The sequence below is a fragment of the Macrobrachium rosenbergii genome, chromosome 41 (genome assembly GCF_040412425.1).
Source record: "Macrobrachium rosenbergii isolate ZJJX-2024 chromosome 41, ASM4041242v1, whole genome shotgun sequence".
NCBI lineage: Eukaryota > Metazoa > Arthropoda > Malacostraca > Decapoda > Palaemonidae > Macrobrachium > Macrobrachium rosenbergii.
The window spans coordinates 41,879,063-41,903,662 of NC_089781.1; the positions used below are offsets into that span (position 1 = coordinate 41,879,063).

At 38.5% G+C, this 24,600-nt stretch overlaps 1 protein-coding gene across 15 annotated transcripts in view; it reads left to right on the top strand.

Moving 5' to 3' along the window:
• LOC136826829 (uncharacterized) overlaps nt 1-24,600 on the top strand; it is a 1,026,023-nt gene that overhangs the window by 326,828 nt on the left and 674,595 nt on the right. For 11 of the 15 annotated variants that reach the window (XM_067084297.1, XM_067084294.1, XM_067084296.1 and 8 more), the window contains one exon: nt 17,962-23,737. In XM_067084297.1, the coding sequence (XP_066940398.1) occupies nt 17,962-23,737 (5,776 nt within the window). The remainder of the gene's footprint in view (nt 1-17,961; nt 23,738-24,600) is intronic. The other 4 variants (XM_067084301.1, XM_067084298.1, XM_067084299.1 and 1 more) reach the window with 1 other exon arrangement.

Genomic DNA, 24,600 nt, shown 5'->3' on the forward strand with positions numbered 1-24,600 from the left:
GTATGGAGAATGAAAACGCACAAAATGTATCGTGGCGCGAGGCCAGTTAGCTCCGTCGGTTCCGCTTCGTACAATTTAGCAAAATACCATGTTGATATTCTTAATGCATTGATTGGCACCTTTTCTAATGCCAGTACAAACTACACTGTAGATCTGATAAATAAATCATTGAATAATGTACATAATAGTGATTTTTTATGATATCATTATTCACAAAGATGCCTCCCAATGATCTGTTGGAAGTTTTACCGGAAACCTTAGTGAGCAAATAGCTGAATCTACGATTTTTCAGAATACTAATAGAACTTAACAAAATATGTGTAAATAAATGTAAATTTGAAATCAGTTTGAAATTTTACCCTTCAAAGTTTCGGAAACTTGCAAATGGAACTTGTTGCAAGAAGAGTATTAAACAAAGTCTTTCCACGGAATGTGATGCGGTTCAGGTTTGTTGATGACAGAAGTATTTGACCGGAGAACGAAAATATAAATACTTCCTTTGACAAATTGAATGAGTTGGTTCCATCAATAACATTCACCATAGAAATGGAAAATGACGGTACCCTCCCCTTTTTGGATCTCCTAATACATAGAAGTAAGAATTGTTTTACACAGGGTGTATTGATCAGGTCTATCTGCAGGTTTTCCTCTTGCTAACCTTGCGCGCTTTTCAAGTAATACTTCGACGTAGGTAACGGCAGCATTGCTTCTGGCTTTCGTTCATTGAAATGAAAGGGAATTCGCTGTCATATGGTGATGAGCTTCGTCTTGCTCATCTTAGCAAAAGAGATTCGTAAGTGGAGATGGCGCTGTGTCTGAAAAGAGGACAAGAACACGCGCGGAAGCCAAATCAACTCTTGTTGCAAATGCACAATGAAAATAAAAACTAACAAGAGATTATCTTTGCATCAGCCATTTTTCTTCACGTGTTTTCATACATGAAGTCTTTCCCTATTCATCGTGAATGCCTTTCACCTCTTCTTACTAGTGATCGCCTATAGGCTGCGATAAACAAAAAATAACTTTTCTGAACCAATCTCCGCACAATTCAGCCGTTGCCTCTGCGCTACTGAATTATCACTAGTAAGAAGAGGTGAAGGCATTCACGATGAATAGGGAAAGACTTCATGTACGAAAACACGCGAAGAAAAATGGCTGATGCATCGATAATCTCTTGTTAGTTATTTTCATTGTGCATTTGCAACAAGAGTTGATTTGACTTCCGCGCGTGTTCTTGTCCTCTTTTCAGACACAGCGCCATCTCCACTTACGAATCTCTTTTGCTAAGATGAGCAAGACGAAGCTCATCACCATATGACAGCGAATTCCCTTTCATTTCAATGAACGAAAGCCAGAAGCAATGCTGCCGTAACCTACGTCGAAGTATTACTTGAAAAGCGCGCAAGGTTAGCAAGAGGAAAACCTGCAGATAGACCTGATCAATACACCCTATGTAAAACAATTCTTACTCCTATGTATTAGGAGATCCAAAAAGAGGACACCGTCATTTTCCTTACTTTCTCATTGTGATTCGCCCCAAAGCTTCGCCTCGGCTTCAGTTACCAGAAAGGATTTGGTTATTATTGCCGACTGAGACAAAGAAAACTGTATGCATCTGAGACATGCTATCTGGTAAAGCAATGGTCAGGGGGTATCAAAATTCAGCCGTTGGCTACTAGTCGTCTGGCCTGTGTAATGTTTAAATTTTCAGTGGTCATTTTATTTTTCTGCTAAATATTTTTGTAGTATACTTAGCTTCTACGAATGCTCTTGTCGATTTTTTAAACTTTATGCTCCTTCTTCGTCTAAATGGCGGCTTATTTACACTCCCTCCCTCTAAATGACGGAGCTAAAGAACGTGTCTTGTTAACATTTCTTTCATTGCATCCTACGCACTCAATTACTCTACTGTAGCTGAGCACCAGAGCCAGTACTCCTCATCGCTCGCCCCTCGAACTCGACTGACAAGTGTTCAAACCTCCCCCAATGCCTGTGTCGTTGGCTTGAAACAATAACTTGCAAAAGAAGCAGTTTCGACCGTTTCATGAAAGAAAGGTCTTGTGTGCTTCGTACCTTAACAACTTTTTTTCCATTTATAAGAGCTTTTCTCTTACTTCCTGCTTCTATTTTTTTGTGTAATTAGGATAAAAAGTGGTCAACATAGTTCTATTGGATGATGCATATTGAACTGAGTTAAAGAACTCGTTAACAGGAGACCGCTATTTTGAGAAGTATGGTATATGCACTGTGGGTTATTCTCTTGGTAATATCCACGATAACTATATTTAAACCTGTTAACAAAAAAATGAGCATTTTGCTCTATTTTCCCTTACAAAAAGTAATGACGGTCTCTAGTATACAATCTGATAATGTACCTCGGCTACTTTGCAGATTTAATATTACTGTACCCTAACAAATATATATATATTATATATATATATGTATATGTATATGTATATGTATATATATACATATATATACAATGCCAAAATATATTTGATTTTATTTGCGTTTTTAAATAATATCATTTGACGTCGGGGAATATTGGCAGTTAGAGTGACGTCATTACAGTGTTCCAAAAAGAAAAAAACAAAGCTTTTTGTGAATAAGTTAGAGTTCTTATGATGATATTTAGGAAAGTGAGTTTGATTCCATTCTTCCTTTACTGACATGGTCAAGCCCCAAAGAGGCCAGGTCCGTCACCCTTCGCAAAGCTTGGCATAACAGCACTCAAGAGTTTAAGGTAGTCTAAGATAATCATAACCTAAGCAACCACACTAAAATTCTGTTATTCTTCACGCAGAAGACTTTTTTGAATAACATTTGATTCTCTTTAAAACGTGTTAAGATCTTTATAACTCTCCTATCATATCTTTAATTGTGATCCCTACCATTCATGCTTAGACTAAAATGGCGCAGCACGATGGAATCTATTATTTGCTGTCCGTTGAAGGAATTTAACTAAAGGTTTAACTGTCCTGTATTCACAAGACTTACAGTATAAACCGTATCCTCTATTCACAGACATTTTGCTGTAAACCATTATACAGGACCTCCAAAAATCCTAACTTTTCAGTTTTCTGAAAAGAAAACTATTGTGCCGGCTTTGTCTGTCCGTCCGCACTTTTTTTCGGTCCGCACCTTTTCTGTCCGCCCTCAGATCTTAAAAACTCCTGAGGCTAGAGGGCTGCAAATTGGCATATTGATCATCCACCCTCCAATCATCAAACATAGCAAATTGCAGCCCTCTAGCCTCAGTAGTTTTTATTTTATTTAAGATTAAAGTTAGCCATTATCGTGTTTCTGGCAATTATATAGGATAGGCCACCACCATCCCGTGGTTAAAGTTTCATGGGCCGCGGCTCATACAGCATTGTACCGATACCACCGAAAGATAGATCTATTTTCGGTAGCCTTGATTAAAAGCAGATCCATGGGCCTTTGCAGCTAAGCCCCGCCAACTGCACGCCAATGATTAGCTATAGCAGAGTCGACCTAGCTTTGCAGCTAATCCCCGCCCATTGCACGCCAGTGATTGGCTAGCTCTCGAAGGGGGAATGACGTCACACTAGTTAACAGTCCAAATGAATCATGACACCGCAGATTTGAGTTCCCGGAGTTGTGAAGTATACAACTGATATCTCTGTTAAAAGATATAAGTTATATATCATTATGAAGATCTTGGATCATTTTGTCTGTATATCCTTTTTTTTTTATGCGCAGCCTAAATATACAAGCATCTTGTTTTTTTTTTTTTTCTTTTAAATTGGTGTTGGCCTAAATAAGCAATCCCACATAGACCATTCCCTGTCAGTGTCTCAAAATATAAGAATTTGAGGTGTAGGCCTGTGCCTTGTCATTGCCTCAGAGTATAAGAGATTGATGTGTAGGCCCATGCCCTGTCATTGTCGCAAAATATAAGAATTTGATGTATAGGCCTAATCTCTCAATGATATTAACATTTGACGTGGCTGTGGAAGTCTATGTATTATTTCAATTAATGTGGTCTCATCGCAAATAGCTTTCTACCTGTATCTGTTGGAAATAGAGTAGCTTAATTAATATGGTAGTTTTAACTCCACGATATATAATGTATATCATTAAGTGGAATGTACACGTATAAGCAAGTGCACATACACATACATGCGTGATGGCCTTACTAACTGTAACGCTACTTTTACCACAAAGAATAAATGTAAAATTTGCGGGCATATAGCCGATGGCACACATAGACCAAGCATAGGGCTGTCTCAGCTTTACACACAACTATCGAACTGCTCGCAGTGAATTATATATTGAAAATATATTTACAAAAGGGATAACAAATTATATTACTGTGATGAGTTAATATAAGGCTGCTGTAGCATTTCTATGAAAATGAAGGCTATGGTAGGAAGGCATCATAAGATACTTAACGAAATAAGAAAAAAATAAATGATAGCTGAAAAAGTTCCTGTGTATGAGATGATCCACACCAGTCAGCGAGTAGCCAGGCCATGACTCATTTGCTTTTGGGGTATTCTTGTGCACTATCAAGTTGAACAAAAGGATACCTAAATTCACTAAATTCTCTCTCTCTCTCTCTCTCTCTCTCTCTCTCTCTCTCTCTCTCTCTCTCTCTCTCTGTTGTTAGGAGAATATTCTAGCATAGACTATATTCATAAAGGTCTCGATTACTTTTAATTAAAACAAATTACTAAATTTCCATTAACAATAGAAGGCAGATAATTCTTTACATTAGTATTTTATGAATAGGTCTACGTTTATTCTGTAATGTTAAGTTACCATATGAAAAATTTTCGAAGACACCACAAGCACCATAACAGCAGCAACAAAAATAACAATAACCACAACAAGAACCACAATAAAACGGCTGAATATAAGATAGGGATAGGCCTATAACCCAAACCGCATAAGCTGCGTAAACTGACAATGACACAGGGCACTATAGGTCCACGTCATTTTTTATGATCATGTTATTTCGAAAGGAGAAAATGTTCTCAAGAAATTCGCAGCAAATTATATCCAATACGACTCGTATAGCCTATCATACTGTAACTTTAAGTTAAACATAGACATATGCTGGTTTAGTAGAGTGCAGTCAAGGCTTGTCATTCCACCGAACGTGTAAACAATTGCAAAGAAATCAGTTTTATGACTATTAAAATTTAGTAAAATTTCCTAAAATCAATATGAAATACCAATCTGCATAGCGTCTTTGTGTTTAAGTTTAGAATGGCGAATACGCTTGACAATATCAGGCTGTAATTATTATTATTGTCCCGTAACTCTAGCCCACCGATTCAGGTGAACCTCATTTACGAAAAACAACATTGTAGCATCGCTGAACACTACTGACATCATTCATATTTTCCTATTTTTTTACCATTTTTAGGGAGATGCGTATTATGATTTTATTTCAGGGGATAACATAAGGTTTCCTTTTGATAATCAGCAGAACCTATTTTAGTTCGGTATAACAACCTTTGCTGAATTAATGAAGATGAAAAGAACCACAGGTTAACCAACTTTTCAAAACCATTGCCAACCAATCAGCTTCAAGGGATGGTCGTGACGTAAGCTGTGGGCGGGGGTTAGCTGCAAAGAGCCATGGATTTCGCTATATACGATGTGTAGTGGGGAAGGTATTCACTTCTTGAAAACTGTCTGCTGTATTGCTTGCTTTCACTTCCCTAGGGACAAGTTACTCGATATTTAACTATGTTGGAGTTTACTTATCGTGCTCAGATGTCGGCTATCTTGCAAGGTGTCGGAAGTGTTTCTTTTTATAAATCTTGGTTTAAATGAAAATTGTTTTCCCTTAAATACATTTATTTTGGGTTTCAAACTATATATGAATGTCCCACCATATCAATGGCTAGTAACGACCTAGTCTTTGTCTTAAAAGGCTCATTGTAAAATTCTTGGGCTTGGAGTTTTACTTAGTCTAATTGGCATTCAGAAATTTTACATAAGTTCACAAGACGCTTCGAGCTTTCACTGCATACCGATTGAACTTTAATATTTAATGCATTTTCCATGTAGTCTGTTTTCATCTTAATCTTCTATTCAAAATTAAATCATTTTTCAAAAAGAGAGTTTTTAATCTACATGAAGTTCCTCATTGGACGGATCGATATCATACTCGGCTAGCACTCTGCTGGGCCCGCATTCGACTCTCCGGCCGGCCAATGAAGAATTAGAGGAATTTATTTCTGGCGATAAAAATTCATTTCTCGGTAAAATGTGGTTCGGATTCCACAATAAGCTGTAGGTCCCGTTGCTAGGTAACCAATTGGTTCTTAGCCACGTAAAATAAGTCTAATCCTTCTGGCCAGCCCTAGGAGAGCTGTTAATCAGGTCAGTGGTCTGGTTAGACTAAGGTATACTTAACTTTTTTATCTACGTGAGAAGGGACCTGACCGAAAGAGAAAGAGAGAGAAGTGACTAAAGCGGCCAAAATTTGCTCGGGATATCGTGAACAATCCAGAATATGTCGCTCCATCATTACAAGACTGTCGTAACTCCAAAATCTTGATTTTTCAGGAGAAGCGTTTTAAAGTTTCAAAGTCCTATAATTTTAACAATTTTACCCAAAGCACACTCAAGTGGAACCCTATTTATCTAATTATGATAGTAAGTTTTGTTGCTTTGGGTAAAATTGTTAAAGTTATAGGACTTTGAAACTTTAAAACGCTTCTCCTGAAAAATCAAGATTTTGGAGTTACGACAGTCTTGTAATGATGGAGCGATGTACACTAGAGTGCGCCGTCTTCCTTTCTTCTTCTTCCGAATTTATACAGCGGTTTCTTCAGCCCTGTGTGCGGGTGGTAGTAAGCAGCGGAGAGGCTGTGGTATGTTAAGCACTCAGACATCGTGAAAAGGCCTCTTAAGTCGCAATTTAGCACATTTGTCAAGGACGCATTATCTTACATTCTTCGACCGCCCTTGATATGGATGGGTGTCATCAATTCCCGGATGTATATTTTCAGCAGACGACGTTTTTAGACCATACTTTGTATTTTTTTATCACAGTTTAAAGTTAGATTAATTCAGATCACATTGTTTAACTGGATTCCGTATACTTGTATTTAATATTTCCATAAAGTGTTTAAATTTACAATTTCATAAAATTTTGTCGAAAAGAATGATTGTTACAGTGTAGAAATATACACTTTTTATTCCTCGGCACGATTACACTGTTCACTTTGACTTGGGTCATTCAAAATGAACAGCAAAACCTCAAGCCTCAGGAACAGTTTCGAAAGAGTGAACATTTTGATTGGGCTTTCACTGCGCCGTCTGTCTCAGCTTTGGTCAACAATTAGTATTGTGCAGATATAGAAGAACAGCCACTTATTCGGATAAACAGTCTGTGACCTTGAAATATCAGGAAATGCGATTACACGAGTTTATTTTGTCTGCAATCCATAGTTCCCACATAATGTTGAAAACTGCAACGTTCATAAAAGTTACTTGCAAAAATTTCTTAGCAATCAGTAAGGAACATTTAATTATATATAGTCAATTGGCAAAATATGGGGCATCACTACTCTTCCATTTTATATTCTATTTAAAGGAAAGGTTTGATCCTCTTGCCCAGTCCATGAACAAGCGAGGAGTGGCTTTGGCGAGGTTTCCTCATTTTCTCCTTCATCGTTGACAGTGCAACGCTGTCTCGGAAATATGCCTCAGCCGTCTTCTTGTTCACCCCTCTGTATCCTGTCCATCCGTCACACTTTAGTTCACGTCATCACTATAGAGTAATAGTTTTCGATTTCAGAAATTAAAACAGCTTGCACTCGACAAATTATGGACGAGTTGAAGGTGGTCCCGATCTGATAAGTTGTAGGGGAGGGGGCGGGGTCTCAGGTTTTTTTTTTATGCTCAACTTTATGAACAATTATTGGGTTATTTCAATGACACTTTTTCATAATATATTCTTAATAAGAACATCAACGAGTCATAAGATGGTTAAGGTTTGATAACTATTGTTTCATAAACTCTTAGATTCTCGCTACAACAGTGGAGCCTGAGTTACTTTTAAAATACGAGATTCTGATGTATGTTCCCTTATAGCAGAAAATGATGAGAGAAATCCTGATACTAGATGAAAAACATTTTATTGCCTGCTTAAATCAAAGACAACTCAACTCATCAGATTTTACTTATCTGGCATGTTTGGGTTTTTGTTTTGATTCAGATGCTCTCACGAAGAGGATTTCATATCATTGTCTTTGCCATATTAGCATGATGCTTAAATTATTATAACATCTCTGAAGTTTACTGCAGACAGATACTACAAAGAATTAGTTGGTATGCCGTCTACGATAAATAGAAAAAGAAGAATAACGACCAGAACACGAGGAGAGGAAACATTCTTTGCTTTTGTCATCCATCACCAGTGCTTTCCAGGACCCATGTGGCTTCACGCTTCGTTACAGGAAATACTGAGCATACCTCCTCCTCCTCCTCCTCCTCCTCCTCCTCCTCCTCCTCCATCTATTAAACTTGACCGGATTACACGGTGCTTTGTCCTGTTAATCCTTGCTGCGTCACCTAGTGCTCTGATCTCTTAATCCTCACTGGGTTACATAATTTTGTCACTTGCCTAATTGACGTAATAGAGTCTTTCTGGAATAGGGTAGATTTGTCTGCTTAGTGGCCTAACTGCAGAAGAGAGATGAAATGGAAGAGAAACATTTTACGAATGCTGGTATTATGCCCATAATGTCGAATTCTGACGCATGCTTCCATATTTTCTGTATAGGAGAAGGATCCAACGATTTATTGCAATTTTATTTAAAGAAAAATTTTGCCACCTAGTGTACATTATGAGGAGTCCTTAGCAATCCAGCTCGCAGGACTCGAGGTATCTTCAGTGCCGTCATGACCACATCTGACGGGAATTTAAAGAGAACCAAACTGTTTAGGGTAACAAGCTAGAGTGCAAACAAATAAAGGAAAAAACTCCTAACCTGTTTCACCAAAAATTCTCTTTGAAAGTGTCAGCCAAAAGCTGTGTTTTATCAGTACGACTTATTTGTTCATATTTCAGTGTCAGAACATCAGACTCCTCAGATCATAAGAAATCAGGTATAAAATTTTGGAAAGTCAACAGCTCCTGCCAAATGTGATTTTCCCTTATAATATCGTAACTGGACCTATGACTAGAGAGAAGCAGTTTCGGGTATATACCAGTAATTATGCACGCCAATAATACTCGCCAGTAAGAACACTAAGTAATTATAAAGAGTATTTTGATCCCTCAAAACAAGGTACACTGGGACCTCTGATGTCCAGAAGAAGATTATGGCCATTTCTTTCGCTTTGACCTGTGTCTCCATAACAGAAGAAAACCAAATGGCTACCAGTTTACTGGCTTTTTCAGAATATTTCCACTGCAGAACTGAGTGGTCAAAACAGATATTGCTATGAGCAGCAGTAGTAGTCCATAAGAAGCTGTGTACTGCTGATGCAAGGTCATCCAGAGATAAGTGAATGTTTTAACCGTTATGTACTATCAAAAATATCTGATAATGAAAATGATTGTCAGCCGTTTGCCAAGTCTGCTAAGTGCAGGCAGTTATGTTATCCCATAGGAAACATAAACACAAAACCAAAAGATAATTACAAATTAGTTTTCATAGTTCGCCGAAGTCTGTACGTCTTAAGTTAATTTGTCAGATCAGTGTCCTTTCATGAAGAAAATTACAGGCAACTTCAAAAAAGAGATTTCACAGATGATGATGGCAGCAATTCGGAATACATGTCAAAAGTAGCACTGTGATATACATTTCAAAATCATCTCCATTATTTCGTTTTCTTCAGTAGATTAGTTGTGAGAATACCATATTCCCGCTACATGCAGTCCTAGGCCGGTTTGCATAATTGTTACTTGCTAGGTTTTCTTTCCCAAAATCAAATATAGCTTATATGAGATACTGTTGTAGAGACAAAGGCTGAGGCATACTTCACCAATCATAACACCAGAAAGCTTCGAAAACAAGTCCACACTCCACAAAAGGAAATTGACGGGAAGGGTCGTTAGTTTTTCAGAGACAGCATAGCGAGAGCCACGTAACGAAAAGCAAAAGAATGCCAAGTTGTCCAACAGAACGCTTTGCGTTTTCTTTTGTTGAGGTATTAATGCCAGCTTTGTTACTCCTTTTATTCTAATATATATACAGCTTCGTAAATTGTACGCAAGTTTTCATTTCTTAAATTAATTCCAATGATTTTCCTGTTTTCGCAGCAGTTACACAATAATGAAAATTTTATCTGAGCGTCAAGTGTAGGCAATTTGGTCATTCATATCGTAACGAAGCAACTAGTGAACTTAGGTATCAGAAAATTGCTCGTAAATACCTTCAACTATACTGATGATCATTAAACATCTAAGAATACGTGAACATTGCCCAATATGGTTGAGACATGGGTGAGCTGGGAATTACTCGGAATGTGTTGCGCTCAGTGAATATATAACCTCTATATTAAAAGGTTCCGGCTGGCACCCTTGTCTATCTAGTTCACATTTCTTTTTAGTTCTTCTTCTTCTTCTTCTTCTTCTTGGTAAGGCTTACCATTATTGGTATTATTATTATTATAATTATCTCGTTAACGAGATTATGTTGTTGGCTAGATTTATACTTTCCTGTGTGTCTGTTTGTCAGCAGGATTACACAAAAAGTTTGTGCGTATTTAATGAAACTTTGACAGAAGGTAAAAGAAAGACCTTGGAAGAATTCTGGATCTGTATAAACACTACTGGATGTGGAGGAATGTTATTATTATTATTAATATTATTATTATTATTATTATTATTATTATTATTATTATTATTATTAAAACGTTCATATTTTGCCCCTAATAATAAATAATTGATTGGCCTTATCGCTTGACCCCAGTAAGAGTTCTCACTTTTTTTTTTGTTTTTTTTTTACAAATTTCCCCCTTTAAATATTCCCTTTTTCTAAACGAAAAAGCAGCGTCGTTCAAATCTTCTGTAATTTACTAGTGGTTGATCCAAGTGTTGAAGGAATGTGTCCGATACAATTGCAGTGTTTCAGTTTGAGGTTAGTTCTCAGTTTCTGCATTTAGCAGGAAATGTGAAGTGTAATGTAGGTAGAAAATCACGTGAGTTTTTTATAACTGAATGAGGTGACGATTGTTTATATTAACTATTGTAAATCATCTCTGTTGAAAACCCCCAAAGCAATTACGTTAGTTCTTCTCATTCTGAAGTCTTATAGGAGTCCTTCTCCTCTTCGGTTATTGAACTTAAGTATCCATTGCCATCCCCGTCGCCCTGCAGCAATGTTTAGCAATATCATCAATGATTTGATCTTTGCGGTAATATCCTCTATCTATTTCCATATTTGTGTTATGTCTTGTTATCATCTGCATTAGCTTAATCACCTAAGTGCTTCCTCCATTACGATAATCACTGTTATTTAACTAAAAGATAATGCAATATTTAGTCATCATTACTGGTGTGTTCGCTCGACTGTAGCATGAATATAGGGCGTTTCGAAAACTCAAGTTAATCATTCTGCTCTCGAGACTTGGAAGGCAATACTTGTCTCGAGCATGAAGAAGATAATTGTCATTCTGTCCCCTCCTCTGACGGCATCTCCACTTGAGTTAGTTGAATATCACAGACCTCTCTCTCTCTCTCTCTCTCTCTCTCTCTCTCTCTCTCTCTCTCTCTCTCTCTCTCTCGTAGCGGAAATAACCACTTGTATAGTTATAATTCAATTTCCATTTATTTTCATCTTCAGGAAAGGTCACGCTGTCATCTGTTTCGTTACAGACCTTTAGCAGTCGATTTTGAAAAGAATCTTTAAGCCGATGCTCCTGGCCTTCTAATTAGACAAAGGGCCCGACCCACTGATAGAGAGTATTTATAAGTTATGGTATTTAGTGCTGGCAGAAGCACGTTTAACTACTACGAGTAAATAATTGTTAATAACATGCAACGAAAAGAACACAAGCACTGTGCGCTTGGCCGTCAGCCCTATAACCATTTCTTGAAGACTGTAACTGAATTTGCGAATCTTTTGACTGCTGAGGGATATTCATAGGTTGGTGGCGATCTACTTGGACAACTAACTCTGCTAACTGGGTAATTACCCCTTAATTATATGAAATTGAGAGAAATTAATCTTCATCCCAATAAAGCGATAAATTAGAATATATAGTTTTTTACACCCTTAACAAAGTACTGCTTCTGCCATATTTTTAATGCCCTTATGAGACAATTATTCTTGACAAAAAGTAAGTCATTCCACCCAGATAATGGTGGAAAGAGACCTTTCTTGTTAGAAAATAATTATCCTTTCACTGGACTTCACCTAACTTCGATTCTATCTGAGGTGTAGATGTTTTCCTATTTGAAAAACTATTTCTGCAAGTAGCCCCAAACGGTGTTTTATTCTCAGCCTATCCAAAAAAATTACTATAACCACACTGGAAGACGGCCATGACATTAGAATTGATTTGATCAACGGATAATTTGACCTCTGGAGAAAAAAGCGAAGTAAAGAAAATTAAGCATTTGGCTCAAATTAGAGGCTTTTGATGTTAGATTAACAGGCCTTTTGCTAGCACAGGCTTTTGCTCCTCGAGTAGCCTTCACGATGAGTCCTATGCTACCCGTAAGTATCTATCTGTCACACTCAGCGGCCAGAAAGTACCTCATCAAGGTCTAAAGAATTCATCTCCCCCATTACGGATAGTTCCACACCTCCAGCAAGCTTTAATCCAGTTGCTGCCACCGTCATTGAACGTCAGTATCACATCATGTGCTCAAAAATACGTTGCAGAGAAGCTGGAGAAAGTTATCATTACCTAAATAAAACTTACTTTAGTTATGCATTTGCAAGACATTTTCGTTACTCTTCATGGTCACCATCGAAGGAAGTTCTTTAAACAAACGAGCCATCCTTCATGGGAGCTAATGGGGCTTGAGTTTCATCCTACAGAAGTCTTATCAGCATTTAAGAAATACATACATACATACATATATGTATATATTGTAGGTGTGCGCGAGCGCATGCATTCATTTATGCGTAATCATTTGCTTACTTTCGTTTACAAGCGCTCCCTGTTTGAATAAGGAAAGTTGGCTAACGAAGATTACTTTAGAAGAGGCAACTGGAGCTTTTGTGAAAATACGCAGCTATGCAGTAATTAGTTTGAAACAAATTAGCCTAAGACAAGGTTGTGTTATATCTCTGCTGTTTTTTATCCGTATCGATGAAGGAAATGTAAGTGCAAATTTGAAATATAAAGAAAGACAGTGTATTTGGCCGGAATGAGAAATTGGTGATATTTGTGGATAATCTGTCTTGACTGAGAAAAGAAAGTGGATTCAACAGAAGGGGATGAAGCAAAAACAGAATGTAGTCAAAATTACAGCACTGAGGGCCAGTGGAGGGCTGGAAGACTGACTGATTGATTTAGGTCTGTAAAAGCGTCAAGTTCATGTGGTCAGTAGTAAATTTGATAATGTGAATTCCACGAAATTCCGTTCAGTCCATCAGTACTTATAAGTACTTCCATACCTTATCCTTAAAATAGTGTATAAAAGCTGTTTTTAAAGAATTATATTATTTTGGAAAGATCATCTCCATCAGCAAATTAAACAACCCTGCTGTATTTGTAAAGGAACTCTTATCCAAGAACTCGGAATGGAAGGTAATGACCCTCCTCAACCGGAATTCCTAAAGGAAGCGTTCTCTCAGGTCGTCCAAACTATATAGGGCAGTAGGCCAGCAAATCCAACGCCGTCGCGGGAACCAAGCTGTTGACCCAAAATGATCAACCGTTAATAAGCCATGTATTAGATGTGCGTACCTAATTGTCAGGCAGCGATAAACGCTTCCCATGCTCTTGATCTTTCCAGCATACTCGAATCATCACTATCCCGACTTTCCCATGAGAACTGCTACAAATCTTCCAGTATTTTCTCTTGTTGCCAGACGGTTTACCCTCTCATTGCCAGTCACGCCTGCATAAGCTGGTGCCCAACAAAAGTTATCATACCTAGCATGACCTTCTCAGAGATCATTAATATAAGTGGCTTTTAAAAATTAACTTCTCAAGAGATCAAAGTGCATCCAGATAATAGCTATAAATTAAATCATTTCTCTTGTTGGGAGTTACACTTCCTTTGCCTGGAAGATTGAACAATGGTTATGAATCATGGGAAAATGGAACTGGTCAAATACGGCTTTCAGGAAATAAATAGAGAAGAGCAGAATCTTGTAACAGATGAAGCACGGAAAACTGCAGGACCTTCGCAAAGGGTTTGAAATAAAAGCTTCTCTTGGGAAATAAGAGTTTGGTTGTTTTATCTAAATAAAAGGAAAAGGATGAAAAATGTTGAAACGGTTTATCAGAGCAGTAAATGTAAATAAGTATGGTTAAAAGAGTGTGAAATACAGAAGTATGATGTAGTGCTGGTAAAGGAAAGTTTGCGCACGAGAAGAGATGAAACTAGTGTGTTTTCCAGTTTGGTTACGTAAGTCTTGTGAGGAGGACCTGAAAATGCCGATGAACTGAGCTGAAAAAGTACTAGAGAGCAATAAAAAATATCTCGTGTGCTTTAATTTCACATGAACAGCCCGCTCACCCTCGCTGACAGTGAATCACTAAAGGTTTTCACACGTGTAATTACTGTAGGATGAGAGTCAGACAACAGACACAAGGGAGCAATTTTGAGACGCCGCAGCCACCATCCAGAAATACTGGGAAAACTCCAAAATGTACAAAATTTTAGGTGACTTTAAAGTAAGAGAAAACAGATATGTAGACTGGTAAGGTGTAAAAATTTAATCCATCTGATTAAATTATTGTCTTCGAAAAATGTGTAACAACGGAAGTATGCTAATTAATGATTAAATAATTAATTTATTAATGAACTTTTGTGATTTTTCTGGCGTCACGACTATAAAGATTACTGACGCCAATAAAGTAAATAAAACATGAGCATGGTATTTAGCAGAACACTAAGAGGTGAGGTTTTTTTCTATTTCCGAGATATGACTGAAAATTATGAGACTGAAATGGCATTTGCAGAATATAGCAATAACAGACTGGAGATGGAAAATGGAAGACTGATAAGCAGCTAGGCAACTTTTAATGGCGTAACAGCGGTATTGATTATTCAGGCAGAAACAGTTTTCCAACAGAAAAGCAACTTCGGAAAAATGATTAAACGTAACGTTGTCAGTCAGTCAGTGGACAAGCAGCCTGTACGTAGGGTTAAGGATATTTCACAGTGCCAGCTATATTCACAAAAAATTAATTCTTTGCTCAGTAAGAATTTCAGACCATTTGAGAAACGAAGAAGAGAAAAACATGTCATTTTGAAGGTTTCAAGAATTTCTGAAAAGACGGCTTCATAATGCGTTGCTTCTTCGCTTGAAATAACTAGTAAACAAAAGCTGTATTTCTGATATTCTAGAAATGTTCGAAATTATACAGGCAAATCAAAGCGTAAAGTGTAATGGCGCTAAACTGTATTCTTTTATTATTTTCCTGAATGTTCAGAATACAGTTTAGCTTGAAGAGGCAAGCTCTGGTCAAGAAGTTCGTGAACTCGTAAGGAAAAGAGAAGGTTTTGTTTAGTGATTGGCCAGAAGGAAACGCAGCCAGTCACTCTCTGAGAATCATGGTAAAGATAGTTTGGGCGAGAAAACTTCCTCGGAAATTGCTTACATTAGGTAAAGAAAACAATGGTAAATCTGATGAAGAAAACGGCAGCTCGGAAAAGAACTAGGCTTTTATGTTAGTCAATTGCAATTCTCAAGGTTCTGTTAGAGAATAAAACGATTAAGTTAGGTGAAACAAGAACCGCAGTAGACCTCGCTTCATATTATTCATATGAGTCATCATTAGGTGCCGAGCAATATGAGTGTGAGTGCCCTGAGCTATAAAAAGAATAACTGACAGGCAGAACTCTGCATTCCTGTGAACCATATTCGAACTTTTGGAGCGAATGGTATGGAATTTAGCGAAATTAAACTGAGCATTTCCCGCCCACCCTGATATTTAGGAAGTGATTCGCAGGTGTCATTTTATTTCCGTGATTCGAGTCTTCTTTGTGTATGCTTCACTTGTCACAAGCTTTCAGGTCAAAGTTAAGTTCATTTTATTCATACAAAACGCCACTTCTGAAATGTCTCCCTTCGCCGTTGTGAAGTATATGTTTTTTATCCTACTTTCTCTGGGCAACGAAAATATCCTCTAGTTTCCCAGAGAAGGAATGCAACACAACCCACGCGGCGTTTCCAAACGTTTGTTTTCGGTCGAAAAAATGTTCGCCTTTCGTTTTTACAAGGTTGAGGGAAAGTGCATTGTTTTAAGGACAACAAAAGAGGCTATAATTAAAATGGACAGACGTGATGTTTAATAAAACTGCCGTAAAGTTTCCTTTATGTTCGGTCGCAATTACTCTTGTTAATTGTTTGTGAATGGACTCGTCATTAAACATGGCTTCTGTTATTTAGCCCAATATTCTTGACCTCGTGACACAATTAGAAACTTGATTGATGCTCACTACAAACGTTCAGAGGGGAGAGAAGGCCAGAAGGGACTTTGGCAGACGAAAACACTCACGCTTACATACATACATACATACATACATACATACATACATACATAAAGGCACCGCACGAGGCTTCATGGCATCGCTATTTTTAAGCACCAATTCCTCCAGGTGTACCCGTCCCCCTACCCCTCTCTCTCTCTCTCTCTCTCTCTCTCTCTCTCTGTGTGTGTGTGTGTGTGTGTCGTTGACACGCCATTTGCTGTATATCTACCAACCATTATAATTTTGTGGGTATGGATATAGTATTTAGCAGTTCGAACGTGTATTCAAAGTCAGTAGAGGTAATTCCCCTTAATTATTTGACAGTACAATGTAGAAGTCAATGAAAAGCTATTTATGTAAACTGTTCGATATATATATATATATATATATATATATATATATATATATATATATATATATATATATATATATATATATATATGTGTGTGTGTGTGTGTGTGTGTGTGTGTGTGTGTGCCTGTATGTATGTGTACAGTATATCTTAAAAACACAGATTTTACTTTAAAAGAATCGTTACGCTCTCATTAGTTCTTGTAGTGCTTCTTGTTGCTAAGTGCAAAGGAGTGATAAGTTATCAAGGTTCACTAGTATACAGTTGCTCTGAATCAAAAGTAATTCTTCCCCCAACTCACTTGATGACCACCACCCGTTACCACAACCCTGCCTCTCCTCGCTTTTTACCTTTTTCATTCATAAAAGCAGAATAGAATTTACGGCTCGCAAACATCCTAGTCGAAATTTCAATTCAAAACTTTTTTTCTTCATACTACATATTTCAGTAACGCTAAGCCTAACTTCCATTATGTTGTATCTATGCACATTTTCGTTGTAGTCTAAAACGATTTTCTTGCCAGCAATTATTTCTATATTCTTTAATAAAGTTTTTCGACAATACACTGGTAGAATTGTCAAGGGGTAGGCTGAAAGCGAAAAATTCCGCGTTCTAATGACAAGAGACATGACGTTAGGGGTTACAAAATTCCTTTATTTAGTCATTATGTGAAGTAATGATACTCTCTCTCTCTCTCTCTCTCTCTCTCTCTCTCTCTCTCTCTCTCTCTCTCTCTCTCTTCTCGATCTCAGTTGCTAAATAATTATGGATCCTTACTGTAAAGACTGACATATCAGCTTTTTTTATTATGTTGCTTTACGCATTTTTTTATGCTAAGGTCTTGTAATTGTCATGTTAATGAAAACGTATTGAATGACTGAACTTTCGATAGAAATGCTACAACAAAGAAAATTGCAAGTTTTAGCTTTTTACGCTTTTTTATGTTTATTTCTACATAGTCATTTACTAAGGCTTTTGGTCTACACTGACTTCCCCATTTCTTTTGTTTCAGAGTGTGCAGAGTGGTGTTGTCGGTAAAGGTGTGGGCGGGGGTGTGATGGAGGATGGCACATCCCAGGCCCCCGTAACTGCCCGTCTCGTGTCTTCCTCCAGCTCAGTGCCTGCTTCTACCCAAAGGAAATCAAGCTCACTTCCTGGCCACTACTCCCGTGGGTCTCACCACTACCATGCAGTTCCTCAGACTTTCCGTGATGCCTTCACTACCAGCAAAAGCCCCACATCTCATCAAGATGGTGGTTATGCTGTTTCCAGTGTCCCTGCTGCCCCTCCCCGTGGACCAGCTAGCCCAAGGGGACCAAGGGAGACTACTGTCTCTTCCATTCACCAGCAGCAACAACAACAAAGGCAGTGGTTGCAGCAGCAGCAGCAACAACAACAACAACAACAGGTTTACCAACAGCAGATTTGCCAGCAACAACAGCACCAGAAGGAAATGCAAAAATTGCAAGTACAAAAGCTGCAGCAGCAGCAGCAGCAATTACTACAACATCAAAAGTTAACAGAACAAAACCAGAAGCCCCAGCAAGACCAACAAAAGGCACATCACCAAGAAAAATCACAAAAATCACAAAAGACAAAAAATCAGCAGCATTCACACAACCAAAAACAAAATTCTGAAAAACAGTCGTCTCACCCTGAGAAAAAGAAACGTTCTATACTCAGTGGTATTTTCAGGAGACGCAAGAAAGAAGTAAGTAGCAGTTCAAGTAGCAGCAGTAGTAGTGATAGTGAGGAGCCTTCACATAAACGTGCAATCCTTAGACGCCGCAGTAAAAAAAGAAGTTCAAAAGATCCACTTCCTCCTCCCCCTCCACCACCACCAGCTGAAGCATACCTTCAAGACAACAGCAATTCAGAATATGGAAAAATTGGGGAATCCTCTCCACATGACTTCAGTAATAAGACTTCTTTTGATGAAAGAACAACTTTCCGGGTTGTAGTCAGTAACACTGGAAGTATGGGAAGAGAATGTCAGCCATTAGGTATTCCAGTTTCACCCCCTCAGCCAGGGCCTTTATATCGGAGAGGTGTATCAACTTCTCATGATTCTCTGCCTGTAAGTACAGGTTCATGGGCACATGGTCTTCATGTATCTCAAAGTTATTACTCAGGTGGTGGTGGTATGGGCATGCGAAGCTCCAGCACAGACACTCTAGGGAAAAAAGAGAGGCGAGAAGCATTAAAGGCACGAGTAGAAAGGCTTAGAGAAAAATTTAGAGATACAAGCTCTGATGAGGAGAAGGCATCTGTATCATCTCACTCTATGCATGGAAGTGAGTCTAGTTTGAATAACACAAACTCCTTAAGTAAGCGATCAAGAGCAGCAAGAACAGAACGCTTCCTGAGGCGAAAGTCTCAGGAACTTGAAACTTTGAGAACAGAGACTGAAAAGGACAGGCGTAATCGTGAAGTTGTTCAGGCTAGAATTCAAGAAATACAACGAGTCAGAGAACATGAGGCTGAGAGAAACAAATTGAATGAAGAGAAGAAGCAATTACCAGATAAAACTAAACCAAGATGGAGTGCCAAACTTGTGTATCAAGAATCTAGTGAATATGAATCTTCAGTCCTACTTCAAACACCGACAGCTAGTCCTGCTGCAAGTCCTCACATGAAAAATAAATTTGGAGGTCACACTCTGCCTTCTTCCTCTACAAATGACAAGGTAGTTGTCATGAGAAACAAACCTCAAGCTCAACATGCTTCTGTGACATTTGGTTTGGCACCTCCTAGTGGATCTACAGTCAGGAGAAGTTTTCAGGACTTTGAGACACCAGTGCAAGGTGATTTAAGAGGACACAGAAGTGCATCTTATGACAGTAACATAAACAGAGCTTCCTTTGTAATGCAGAGTCCTTATGGAAATCATTTCAATGGAACCTCTACTGTCAGCAATGTCCATACCAATCGATATGGCCTTACACCTCCAGCCCCACCTCCCAGGGATAGAAGTCGCATAATGTCTCCAGGGGATAGGAGACCTATGTCTTTTTCTTTTGAAAATATCAGTCAAGAGGTTCATCGACCAAATTCAAGCCAGTCTAGTATCAGCAATTTCACTAAAGGTTCTAGTCCCAGTCCTAGTGTAAGGTCAGTGCCAGCATACTTCGGCCCCAAAACCAATAGTCAACAGCTTGAACCTCCTCCTTTCTCAGTTCCAAATCGACGTTCATTTTCTGAACAACAGTTATCTCCACAAGAACAGGTGCAACTGAGACAAAACTCTGGTGCTCCTCCTGCTAGACCAGCTCCCCCAGTATATTCAGGTACCCAGTACAGGTATACTGATCAACCACCAAAACCCTATCTTTCAAATCAGAGTAGAAACCTATCACAACAGTCTGTAGAACCTCAAAACTCTTGTACTCCTGGATCTGTGCAGTTTTATACAGATCAGACACCTCAGTATGCAAAAATAGTTCCTGTCAATAGTATTCCTCCATCCCCTTCATCAGATTATTCCTCATATGTAAGTGATAATAGCATCAGATTGCAACAAGTAAACACAGCATGGAGGCAGAAGGAACAAGAACTAAAAGGTAGAGTAACATCTCAAATGGTGCCTCAGATTCCCAGTGATTCTTCTCGATCAAATAGTCCTAAAGTAGATAATTTGTATTCAAGTGGAACTGGTCCACATTCTTTAGGTGGTCAACAAAGAGAGGAAGTTTATGGCACCATCCAACCTAAATCATCACGTCCTCCTCCAATTAGTCTAAAACAAGCTGAGTCCCTCAGTTCTCTTTCTGGTCAGAGTGATGTTTCTAGCCCTGTTCCTAAGGTCATTGATTCTGACTCCAGTCAAGGTAGTCTTGCCAAAGAAAAGAAAAAGCCACCACATAACAGACCCCTTTCAATGGTTTTGGAGAAGTCTGAATCTGCTGAAAAGGAATCTCCCCCTCATACTCCAAAATCTAGACCACAGCCTCCACGAAGAAATCACCAGCAAAAAACAGATTCTATCCGTGAAACTTCAAGGCGACAGAAGTTTCAGCAGATGATAAAGCAAAAAATGGAACATCCTAAGGAAAGGACTAAATATCAAAAAGAATTTGAAGAAATGTTCAGAAAAGAGAAAGAGAGGCTAGAGAGGAGTAAATGTAACAACTTTGAAGAAGCTCTGCAAGAATTAGAAGAAATCTATGAGAGTCTTAAGTTAGATAGTGAAGATTTATTAGATGGTGCTGAGAGAAGAGATTTGCCTGTTGCTCACCAAAAGTTAAGAGATGAATATCAGGACACAAGAGATGATTCAGCTAGTGAAAATGGTGAAACAGACTCTACCATTCAGTGTCAAAGTAGGTCAAGAACACCAAAATTGCGACGCTCAGGTGTACCTGATAAGAAAATGGATGATATGCACTATCGCAGATGTCAGCAAAGCATACGCAATCAACCAGATGTTCAAAAAGCTCTTCAGATGACTGGTAGCTATTTACTTCTTTCACCAGCTCATACAACTCCAGCTGAACTTGATACTGATTTGCCAAAAGATCCAATGCTTGAAGGGGAACCAGATGTTATATATGATGATGTTTCCTATAGAAACATCAAGCAAGCCAATTCTATCAAAGTAATAGATCCTCAGCCACCATTTGGAATTCCTCTAGGTCCAACTACACAGGCTTCACCAAATGATTACTTGCATGTAACACCAAAGGAAAATTACAGACCTAAAATGATTGCTCGGAAACAGCCAGATACTACCATGGATGATTTGGCTTTCAGAAATCTGCGGAAAGATCAAAGGGATCATACAGGTAAGGAAGTTAATGTTGCTGAGCTTGATGAACTTCTCTCTGAGGTGAATAGTGATTCACCAATACACAGGAGAAAAATGGTTCGTTCTGCATCAGCTGATCGTGCAAGATCCATAAGAAATGACAGTGAACAAGCCCAAAACAAAGACAAAGGTATTAAACTGCAAACCCCAAGAAGGGTTAAGCACCAACATGAATCGAGGCGTGCAGGTCGCTTTACAGAGAGCTTCAAAGATGCTGTTACAGATTCTGAATCAATAAATACATCACCTCTGGGCCCTCGTCATAACCCTAGCTGGCTAGAAAGAGCTAACCTGCTTGACAATAAATGGGATAATTTAAGCACAAATACACTCAGTACAAGCACAGAAACCCTTACTGAAATGTCATCTGCTAGAGCAGTCTCACAACCTGATATTCGCCAAGCAATCATCCGGGAAGCTCGTGTACCTCCTGGTGGGCCCACAGAAATGAAAGTGTCATCTGAAATCTCTCTACCATCAGCTGCAGCAGTTAATGTAACATTTAAACCAATCTCTGTACCAAAGTTAGTGAAAGTTCAAACAATACAAAGTGCCCCAGTGTCTCCAATTGTCGTAGAAAAGAAGCCATACAGACCTTTAGATAGTATATTTAACAATAAACCAAAGCCTTTTTATTTATCAGACTCCAAAATTTCAGACCAACAAAATAGAAAAGATCACGTTGATATTGCCAAGCTAGATGCTCTTATTTCTACTCTATCAAAAATTGAAAGTAACGAAGAATCAAGTGTGAATATTCAAGAGACCCCTCAGAATGATGACGGAAGTTTAAAATCACATAATTCAGTTGAAGATTCTCTATGCGATAGGAATCTACAGTCTCCTGTTGCTGATCATGCTGAAGATGAGAAGCTCTATGCCAAAGCAAACATTCAAAAGGCCATCAAGTTATCTATGGCCTTGGAATCAAGTAGCTCTGAAGGTAAAAGGGTGTCTTCCCGTAGACGTAGTGCAATAGACTTACCAGTTCATGATAATGAGCCTTCCAGCTCTAGTCTCAGCCTTCTTTCTACTAATATCTCTAATTGCTTGAATGTTAATCCATATAGTAGCCACTTTCCTATAAGAAACTCCCCTGAAAGAGTAAATCTTCTTGAATTGCATACTTTACCTATTCCTGCATCAACATGTACTGATAAGGTAGAATCAATGATTGTTGTTTCTCAAAATGTGCATGATAGAGCCAGGAGAGCTCACTCTGTACCAGCATCACCAATAGTAGTTGAAGACGGTCCTGTATTTAGTAAAGTATTTGAAGTAGCCTTATCAAAAATGTCCAGAGATACAAATATTGAGAACCAGAAACCTGTCTCAGAATTTAAAAGTTATGAAATTGCAAAGACAGATGAGCAGGTTACACCAATAAAGGTAGGGCCATCAACTGATGATCCTGTTTCTCTGTCAAATCCCCATATTTCTGAGCTTCATGAAAATCAATCTGTGTCAGTAGGAAACAATGTTTTAGATGCTGAGCCTGGAAGTGCATGTGCTTATGGCAGTTTTTCTTCAAACTCCTCTGGTAATGAAAATTCACTTCTGCATGCTGCTCTTGATCTTCATGGGAATGCAGAGCGCAAGTGTGATCGTTACAAAGAGACAGCTGACAGCAATGGTCTTAGTCAGGATTCTTTCGAAGTACCACCCCCACCTTTGCGCTCTTCCTCTTTGCCTCCTTCTCCAGCTCTCCAACCGAAGTCTTTTGCCTTCAACTCTGCTGTACCTTTCAGTGGGCCTCCCTCACCCACAGGGCTCACATCCTGTCAACCTAACCACAGGATGCGTGGTGCTAGCTTGCCAGTCAGTGGAAGTGCTGCAAGTGGTAGCAGTTCTGAGGCTGATGACAGGAATACTTTGGTAAGGGCTGGTTCTTTGCCGCCAACTTCATGGCCCCTGAGAGAAGAACGCAAGACTCCTAGAAACCGAGGAGACGTGGCTAATCGTGAGTCACATCCTTGTCCTTCAGGTGAGGCATCAGAGTGTGAAATGACTGCCCAGGAGTGCTCGTGGGGCCAATCACTCTTGGCCACCTGTTACTTGCTTGCATGCCTTACCCAGCTGGCCGGGATGGATATTATCACTGCCTTCAGCCTCCTTCTCGCTGTGGCTTCCATGTTTGTTACCTTTGCTATATGACCCTCAGTGAATTAACATCAAAAGTTACTTCAATGATCGTTTTTTCCCTGAAGGATGAGCTTATTCTCTTTCCTTTTTGCTTTGCCTTATACCTTCAGCTATTTGATTTTTTTTTTAAAGATGTAATTTGTTTTCATTTTTGCAGCACTATTTATGATTAGTTACCGTACATGCTGGCATGGCCTGTAAATTTATGTTTGCATCAGACTTGATTTTTAAAGTATACATTGATTTCATTTTTGTATTTTATAATCATTTATTTTGATTTCTGTGTATTTATTTCATTAAAACCAATGTAACAGTTATGTATAAATTAACTATTTTATCTTATTACTTGATATGCATTAGTAATGCTGAATGATATTGTGGTGTGCATTTCTTGAACATGATAACAGATGATAACCAAGAAATGGACTGACTAAAATCTGGTTTACTGTAAATGAAGTTTAATAGTCAGCTATTTTCTAGAATTCTAAGACCACTTGATTATTGTGTTTATAATTACTAGGAAAAGGCCACTGAAAATACACCATAGCCTACTTCGTTGGCGCCTCACCTCTCTGGAAGTACATGCCAGAAGTTTTTTCCATCTGCTGTTTTTCTTTTTTATTTCCTAAGTCAAAAATAGACCTCATTGAATAGAGACATAAAACAATATAACTGAAGTTACACAATTATCGTAAACTTTTACAT